We start from the raw sequence: 9527 nt of genomic DNA, 5'->3' as shown, positions 1-9527 counted from the left end.
AAGCATGTGAATGACCAAAGCATGTGAATGACCAAAGCATGTGAATGACCAAAAGAGTGAATGACCAAAAGAGTGAATGACCAAAGATTGTGAATGACTAAAAGAGTGAATGACTAAAAGAGTGAATAACCAAAGCATGTGAATGACCTACAGAGCGAAGGACCAGGCCAGTAAGTGACCTAGAGAGTCTGAAAGCATGTGAATCTAGTGATCTAGGGCATGTATAAACCTGATGATCAAAAGAGTGACCTATAAAGCAAGGAACCATGTCAGTGAACTACAAAAAAAGAGTGACCAAGAGCTTGTGCAAGCATGTGAGTGACCAAAACAGTGTGCAAGCATAGAAATGACTGAAAGAGTTACTTAGAGATTTTGTGAGCTTGGTAGTGACCAAAAGAGTGACCATATGATCTATCATCAGCGTGATAAAGTTTTTATATTTTTTCTGAAGATGGAAACGCGTATTCATTATTTTATTTGCTGCAGTAGAAGCTCTCGATAACGGACCCCGAAGATTTTGTCCGCTAAAGAGGAGTGTCCGTTAATGCACAGTAAAATACATTGAGACCCGTCAACTCTGTTCAAAAAAAATTATCCGTTAACAGAAGGTGTCCGCTAACGAGGAGTCCTCGCCTCGTTATGAGAAGTTTCACTGTATCCCCCCCCCCTTATCATTGGTTCTTTCTTTATTATGTTGCCACTTTATTATGATTGTCACTTCTCTTAAAGAAGACGAAAAAAAATTAATTTTAAAACTAAGACTCAAATTGCTTTGAGGAATGCTTGAAAACTTCATAACGTTCATAGACTGTAACTTTATTATACAAAAGAACTATATATGGAATACTCAATGTAGTGTTTCATGAACAGTATATGGAATACTCAATGTAGTGTTTCATGAACAGTATATGGAATACTCAATGTACTGTTTCATGAACAGTATATGGAATACTCAATGTAGTGTTTCATGAACAGTATATGGAATACTCAATGTAGTGTTTCATGGACAATATATGGAATACTCAATGTTGTTTCATATGTAATGAAACTTAGCTGAATATTATGACTTCTCTGAGGGTTGACTCAGGCACGGATCTGGTGCCTCTTCTGAAAGTCATCTCTGGGAAAGTTGCCATCACCCTGGCAGGAGCCCCACTCGCACCACCAATCTTCTGCGGCATCACGTACAGCATCGCACCGTAAAGCGGCAGTTCAGAAATCTTATCCACGTTTTCCATCCCGAATATGTTCTTGCCCAGCAGAGTACGATGAGCCATGAAAGTCGTCGAAGTTCCCACGTCGAACGAAAGCGCTTCGGTCCCGATGCCGAAGATGTTCCTGTTGTCGACGAGCCACTGCGCGGCCTCTGCCGACAAGCCAGGGAAGTGAAGGCTCGAAGTGTCGTTGAGTTTGGAAGTGCCGGTGAATGCGGTGCGATTGTTCCAGCGATGTTCCCAGCCGGAACGGAGGAGCAGTATCACCTCGTTCAGGGTCTGTCCAGTTTCTTGTTCCCATTTAGTCAGATCTTCGACCGTCACCGCGTAGTCATTGTCCTCTGCCGCTTTTTCGGTGATGTCGACGACTGCTGCCGGCGCTACCAGCTTTTCGAGTGGTATCTGGTCCGTCGTCCATCCACTCTGAGAGAAATGGCGAGGCGAATCCAGATGGGTACCCACGTGGATACTGGAAGACATGTCTTCGGACTGCAGCCTGTGAGTAGGAATAACATGCGAGGTGAATTTTCAATAGGATTTAAAAAAAGCAAAAAACACCATGATACGTCTATATTGGTGCCACTAACACACCAGAAAATTAGTGAAGATCAATTATCCCCAAATTGTATAATTTATTTTTCAATTGTCCTTGTTATAGTGACTTTATCGTCTGAAGACACACCTGGTCTTGGGAAATTATCTTTTATTTCCAAGGGGTGGAGGTGGGAAATGAGTGAATCTTAACTCACCAAGAGCACTAACCTATTTAATACGTTTTTGTTGGTAGCGTATGATCAGTGGCGTTGGAGTCGAGGGTGCTGTGGATGCTCGAGCACCCACGGCAATTGGAGGCACTGGTCTGAGCACTCAGAATCGATTCAAAAATCAAAATTTTCCCGACGTGAAGCTAAAGACGAGCAGCCACAGATTAGAAGCAATTCCAACGCTCCTGCGTATGATCTGCCCCAACGTTTCTCAACCCCTACGGTCTGTTGACCGAAGTTCGTTAACGAAAAGATTTGGTAACTCAATTTTTTCATTGAATGAGAAATTATTGGCCGATACGATATTCTTCTGGATTCAAAGAAGAAAAAAAAAGACTTTAGAGGGGCCGTTCAAGTATTACGTCAGCAAATGTTTAGCCATTTTTGACCCCCTTGTCAGCAAAACTCTGACCCTCCTTGTCAGAGCTGCCGCCCCACCTCCTAACGCATATTACGAGATGGGGCGGCACCATATATTGATGGGATCAGAAACATACGCGGAATAGCGGGCATAGGGGGCTCGTGCGCCTCCCCCCCCCCCTCCACACCAAGACGAAAAAAAAAATTTAATGTAAAAACATTTTTAAAAAAATTAAAATTTCGAAAGAAAATACCTTTAAACGTTATTATAATCGATTTCTGTTAATTTCAATACTATTTGAAGATCTCAAAATTTCTCTTTAAGAAATTAATTGCGGCCCAACCTTTAAGCCATATATAGTAAACCCTTGACCCTCGTACAAATGCGGCCTGAAGGTTATCTGATGTGGCTTGCCCCCCAAACCTAGTTTTACAAAAATAAACTACGCGGCACATTTACGGATCGCTTAAATGAACCATGGGACAATTCCAGAGCTTCTAAGTGGCCCGTGGCACATTTTCAGATCACTGAAGTAGGCACGTGTCACATTCAAAGATCACTTAAGTAGCCAGCGACACAGTTGCAGAACACTTAATAAATTATCCGTGGCACATTTAGAGATCCCTTGATTGACACAATTTAAGAGCACTTAAGCGGCCCCCTTGTGCGGTTCTACATCAGTCAAATTCATGGCCCCCCCATCCTGTAGCGGGGCCCGTAGGCTGGGATTTTTTTTTTTGGGGCCCCTCGGTCAGACTTTTAACGGGCCCTTCTGTAGTTAATTTGTAGCGTGAAAAAGTAAAAAAAATTATGATAACCGTCCCGGGCCCCAGGGCTAGAACCCTGTCAGCCCCTCCATGTGGGGGCCATGGTCAAATTACCCGCGAAACATTCCCAGATAGTTTAAGTGATCCGTGGCATAATTACGGATCACTTGAGGGATGCGTTGCACATTTCCCGAGCACTTGAAGGATCCGTGAAACATTTAGAGATCGCTGAAGAGCCTCTGTAAGGGATTTATCGTTAGCGGGAATCTTAGTTCAGGTGCCCACAAACTAGCTAAAGATTTTTATCGTTTTTGGCGCACCGAGTAAGATGCACTTAAGAATATTTCATATTTTCATAAAGGGTGGTTGACGACGTAAGCACCATCCAAACCCCCCCTCCCCCTTGTCATCAGAAGCCAGCAAATCGGAACCCCCCCCCCCCATCTATGCTGACGTAATACTTGAATGACCCCTTATGCTTACGGTGACCATATTTGATCGAGAAAAATGAAAAGGAATATCACGATTATGAATAGTACAGAATATATTACTAATTATCACCAAAGATGAAATTTTAAAATAAGGTAAAACCTTCAGTGAAAAAAAATATATTTTATGAGAAAAAAAAATGTTTATCATGACCAAGGGTGACCATATTTCGTCAAGAAAAATACGGGAAATTTTCTCTTAAATGCAGCAAAATAAAGAACAATGCAAAAAAGTTGCCTTTCATTGGAGAAGTTGACAATTACTGCTAAATAAAACTGCTGAAAATGCACCAATTGGAGGTAAAGGAAAATTTAATTGGAAATCACTGTGAAGTGTGTGTGTGTGCGCGCCCATAACATAATTTATAAATTATGAAAATTATTTTCATTCACGATCTTAGTAAACATCACAAACTAACTCTGTTGGAAAAACGGGAAAAGTCGCATTGTATAGAAAGCAAACATGTCCCGTAAAATATGGATCATATGGTCACGCTACTCAGTCTGTAATTTTAGACTGTGGTCCATTGAATTGTTTCACGCATTTTACTGGTTTTTAAATTGAAAAAAAGGTAGCTCTGATCTACTTCAAAGCAGGCTCCATCCGCACAACAAGATCCTTTAATGGAAAAAAAAAAACCACTCACCAGGGTATGTTATCTTTAGTTCCATTGAATTTCATTTTCAGTTGAAAAGCGTTATTCGTGGGCCAGTACAAAGTAGTTTCGTCGAAAACGTGCGTCATGTCCACGAATCGTAGAGGGATCGGTGCCGAGTTACTCGGAACAGCAGCGTTCCACAAAATGGCTATCAAGCCCATAGAAATATACTGGATCATGATCGGGGTTGACGTAGAAAAATCTGTAAGAGAAATTTTTACGATGACTGTAAAAGCAGCAGTTATGTGTGAGTATATAAGTACAGAAATATCACTATTTGAAAACTTTTTATCAGATATGGCAGCAGTGGCGTATTTGCAGCGGACGTGGAGGACTACATCCCAGGTCAGCAAGCTCGGGGGGGGGGGGGCGCAAATTTGAGGGATGATTGGCCAAGAAAATTATTAAAATTTGAGAAGGGTGGCAAAATTTTTTATAACCTTTAATAAATCCGCCTTTGTGTAGACAGCTGAAGGCTAGGTCAGTGAGTGACCAAAAGAATGGCTTGGAGAGTTTGCAAGCACGTCAGTGAGCAATAGATTAACTCTGAACTAACCCGCTAGGAGGCTGATAGGGATTTGGTGAAGGGGGCCTGGAGATAAACTTGATTTTTTTCTTTTCCAGTAGAAAGCCGCATATAATTGTTTAACGTGCGAAATGTGCGTGACCATACGTCCCGCTTTTGAAGTAGAATTTTTTTTTTCCCCCAGAATTACTTTACCATTCTTAATAATGCCATACAACTTAATCCTTGAAAGAACATCTTTGTGAGCTATCATCACTTATCCTGTAAAGATGATATTTAACGGGGTCATCTTTATTAATACATTTTTTTCAAAGGTGTTTCTGGTACTCCAGGGGCCGGACAAGTGAAAAGCCAAATTTTCCCTTTGCTTTCATTTGACTATTGTGAAACAAATTCTGACGTTAATTTATAGCGTGAAAAAGACAAAATTCATGAGAATTGGCCTTGGCTCTTGTGCGGGGCCCATGGGTGATGGAACCAAAATGCACACATGCCCCTTGTAATAGAGTTACCCATTGCGGTCACATAGTGCAACGCTGAAAAGCGGTGCTAAATCCGAGTTGAATGGGTAAAAAAAGTTCCATTAGCCGAAAAAAATCAAACCGTCGGCTCTGCAGGGGCACAGAATCTGAAATGAAAGGGCGAAAAAAAATTTCTGTTAGGAATTGTTCGGATAAATAGTGAGAGAGGGGCATGACCTTCCAAGGGAGGGCTGACAGGGCTCCGGCTTGAGGCCCGGGACTAAATCCTTAAAAGTTTTCCTTTTTTCACTCCATAAATTAACTTTAGAAGTGGCTCCCATGGAAAATCTGGCATGATATCCCCACGAAAGATTCCAGCCTAGGGGCCCTGACGCAAGAGGTAGGGACTATGGAGGAGCCAATAGGTAGGAGGTGAAAAATAAGTCCCGAACTGATACAGATTTTGTGTCGAGCCGCCAAGATAGCTTACATTCTTATTTCTGGTATTACGGTCAGAGGCCTTGTCTATTTTCTCAACGTTTTCCGTTGTCGAGTAAGACTCAAAAGAGTGATGTCATGTGAATTTTTACTGTGTTAAATTTTGGGGTCTTAACTGAAGTTTACGCTGCCGCCCGGGTGCGACGCACCCCTTGCACCCTCGCTTAAGCAGCCACTGCCGAAAAGGACGCAAGCTCTATTGGAAGTATATTCAGGGACGGGCTCAAGTATATTGTGGCCCGGTGCAAAAAAATTAATTGCCGCTCCTCTGAACAGGGGTTTTCCAATACCCCAGGGTACTCAGGGTACTCTCCATGGGTACTCTGGTGCCCGAGAACGATTGTAAAACTACTTCGTAGCCATAAAAAATTGTCATTTGGCAAATAAATATGGGCAAAAGTGTCTGCTTCACAGTGAAAAAATTGCGATTGCGCCCCCAGGCACTTGAAGGTTTAGGGGCTCTCAGGGCTAGAAAACCGATTATCTGCCCAGACCCTCAACCTTAGTGGTCCTCTATCTTGGATTGAATTTTAAGCTATTGCTTGCTAAGCAGTTGAAGTCAAAATGTAATCAAAACATTTTTATCCCCTTTTGCGGCACCAAAAATTTAGCGGCACGGTGCGGTCGCACTTTTCGCACCTGCCCAAGTCCTGCCTCGAGTATATTGTAGCTTACCGCATGGACATTTAAAAATTTGATGAATTTGGTGGGATGTATACCTCCCACGTCCTTAGAAAGGGTTAAAGTAGTGAGATTTTCGCATCAGCGGGTAATACGCGGTACGTTCGTGATCCGCAGGTGATAATTTCGCTACTTTGAAAAAGAATGTTGATCCTTTAGCCATGGCCCCCACATCCTGATGCGGGGCCCCTAGGATGGGACCTTTGGCGGGCCCCCCCCCCCGACCAGACTTTTCACGGGCCCCCCCCCCCGACCAGACTTTTCACGGGCCCCTTTATAGTGAATTTATGGCGTGAAAAAACAAAAAATGATGAGAATCGTCCCGGGCCCCAGGGCTGGAGCCCTGTCAGCCTCTCCCTTGTGGGGGCCATGCCTTTAGCGCGCAGCGGCGTATCATCTACACATGAAAATTCCATTCATCAATAATGAAATCCTACGGAATGGAAAGGGCTGGTTTCCATATCTTGGTGGGGGGAAAAAATTCTATTTACATATACACGCCATCTATAAATATTTAAAAATATATTTTTTTACAAAGTAATTATTAAAAACTTTTCTTTCTATTTCAACATTTCATTTAAAAAAAAAAAACTCAGATAGTAATAATCCGCACAAAAAAAAAAAAAAAATCCAATGATTTTTACCGTATAATCTACTGATTTACACGCAGAAAACTACCATATTACAGTGAAACCTGTCTAAGACGGACACTGTACGAGACAGAAACCTGTTTAAAACGGAATCGAAATATAGTCTGCTCGATGATTAGTACTTTGATTTTGCACAATTTATAAAACGGAAGTGTGTCTGAAACGGAGTATTATTTTAGACGTTCCGTTTCGTACAGGTTTCACTGCAATATTATAAATATTCAAGCATTCAGCTTTTATAGCTTCTTTCATATTTATAGCATTCAGCTATATGCCTATACCAGCGGTTCTCAACCTTTTTTGGACTCGCGCGCGGAGCCCTTTTTAGTGAAAAAATTCTATGGCGGAGCCCCGTAGGCCCATTTTTTAATTATTCATCAAAGTTACGGATTTATTTTCACTATTTAAAAATATTTATAACTATTTTTTAAATTTTACTGGTTTTTTTTTTAAATTTCTTCAAGCGGCTGCGGAGCCCTTAGAGAGTGCACAAGGAGCCACAAGGACTCCGCGGAGCACCGGTTGAGAACCACTGGCCTATACAGATGTTACAAAAGCATTAAAAACAAATACAAAAAACTTACTTTTACTTGTACAGAAATATCTATCCGGCTTTTAAGATGACCCTATAACGGAGGAGTTAAGGCTATATTAGACACTTCCGTATAATCGAAGTTAAGACTTTGATATCCGAAATTGGAACCGATGCCGATCTCCACTTGAAATTTATGGTTCAGATGACAGATATAACGAGGAAGAGAGAGAGAGAGAAATATTCCAAAAAACAAGATACACTCTCCTGAAAGTTTTTATCTAAATCCGCTCGATGTTGTTCCCAGTAGAGATAAACGAGTTTTCTCAGTGCTTGATAGAGAGCAATTAGATAATTAGGTATCTTTTTCGATGGGGGAAGATTCTTCGTTTCAAAACTCGTGCGTGTGTGAAGAAGAATTCCAAGACATTGAAAAAGGAATTACACGAATGTATTTTCAAGGGCAGAAAAGTCCTTGAAAATGTCCAGTAATGCTTCCATTAGAACTGGTTGAACAGTTTTTCTCTCGTGGAAACGGCGAAGAGAACCTGTCTTCTACAAAATGATAATGCGCAACATAGCATGAACATAGCATTGTGTGACGGTGCCGTATTGGATCTTCCTATTCAACACACACAAGAATAAAACACGCGACTATTTCGTGATGAAAGCGTTCATTCTCGCCACCAGCGATGCGAGAACGAACAAGATGAATGCTAATTTTGAATAGTTTCGTTGGGGAAACAACACACGCGGCATGTTGCCATTATATGTATTTTTACGTGCTGTTGCTACGTGTATGTTCAATAAGAATTATTAGCATTTGAAAATATCCTTCTTCCTCGTTTTCTCATTATGTTTATATAATATGTGGTCCCGATCAGGGCCGCAACTAGATGCTTGGTCAGCCGGGGCAAGCATACATTTTGGCTTCCCCTCATAATGTTGAAGGAGAGATTAAAGAGTGAAATTTGCCGCCCCTTTAGTACAGCGCCCGGGGCACTAGAGCCGCCTGCACCCCCTAGTTGCGGGCCTCTGGTCCCGATAATTCTGAGAGTATGTATTGTAGGTGCATGCAGAGCCGCCCTTAGGAGTGTGTGTGATTAGGTGCGGTCGCACCAGACCCTGTGTTTTGAGCAACTCCGCTCTTACGGTATATAGCAGTAATTTCTTTCATAAATTCAGAATTTTCATCAGTTCTGGAACTTTTTAAAAAAATTAAATTTTAGAATTTTCATCTTTTTGGAATTCAGAACTTTCAGCATTTTCTGTAATCCTGGATTATTTAAATTAGTTCCTTCATTTATTATGAAATTATTTCTTTCATTTATGAAATTATTTCTTTCATTTATGAAATTATTTCTTTCATTTATGAAATTATTTCTTTCATTTATGAAATTATTTCTTTCATTTATGAAATTATTTCTTTCATTTAATCTGAATTTTCCTCAATTTCGAAATTTATAAATTTTAGATTTTTCATTTTTTTTATTCTCAATTTTTTCAATAAATTTCAGAATTTCAATTTTTTTTACATCTCTGAATTTCCATCAGTTTCAAGAATTCTGAATCATTTAAATTTGTTCTTTCATTTATTCTGAATTTTCATGGTTTTCATTTTTTGAATTTTCATGATTTTCGTTCTCTGAATTTTCATGATTTTCATCCTCTGAATTTTCATGATTTCCATCCTCTGAATTTTCATGATTTTCATCCTCTGAATTTCTCATTATTTCCGTTCTCTGAATTTTCATGATTTCCATCCTCTGAATTTTCATGATTTCCATCCCCTGAATTTTCATGATTTTCATCCTCTGAATTTTCATGATTTCCATCCCCTGAATTTTCATGATTTTCATCCTCTGAATTTTCGCCTCTCCCACAGGATATATAAAATTGGCGCTACGGGATAACGAAATTATTCAG

At 40.5% G+C, this 9527-nt stretch overlaps 1 protein-coding gene across 1 annotated transcript; it reads right to left on the bottom strand.

The window, feature by feature from the left end:
* Positions 1-800: 800 nt before the first annotated feature.
* Positions 801-8075, bottom strand: LOC149079629 (uncharacterized). The gene is made up of 3 exons (XM_089240228.1): positions 7654-8075; positions 4242-4455; positions 801-1710 (listed from the first exon to the last, which is right to left on the bottom strand). The coding sequence occupies exons 2-3, from the start codon at positions 4430-4432 to the stop codon at positions 1050-1052; spliced, it is 852 nt and encodes a 283-aa protein (XP_089096354.1). The 5' UTR covers positions 4433-4455; positions 7654-8075; the 3' UTR covers positions 801-1049.
* Positions 8076-9527: the final 1452 nt, after the last annotated feature.

The sequence above is a fragment of the Pholcus phalangioides genome, unplaced genomic scaffold, assembly GCF_987345545.1.
Source record: "Pholcus phalangioides strain wild (caught in Gottingen) unplaced genomic scaffold, Ppha-v1.0 ptg000012l_1, whole genome shotgun sequence".
NCBI classification, from domain to species: domain Eukaryota; kingdom Metazoa; phylum Arthropoda; class Arachnida; order Araneae; family Pholcidae; genus Pholcus; species Pholcus phalangioides.
The sequence above is the reverse complement of the archived record's forward strand: the minus strand, read 5'-3'. Positions and strand labels throughout refer to the sequence as shown.

Coding starts and splice junctions, on each gene's coding strand:
- LOC149079629 (XM_089240228.1), bottom strand. CDS start 4,432: ATGATCCAGTATATTTCTATGGGCTTGATAGCCATTTTGTGGAACGCT. Junction 1,711..4,241: donor ACTAAAGATAACATACCCTG/GTGAGTGGTTTT, acceptor TCCTACTCACAG/GCTGCAGTCCGAAGACATGT.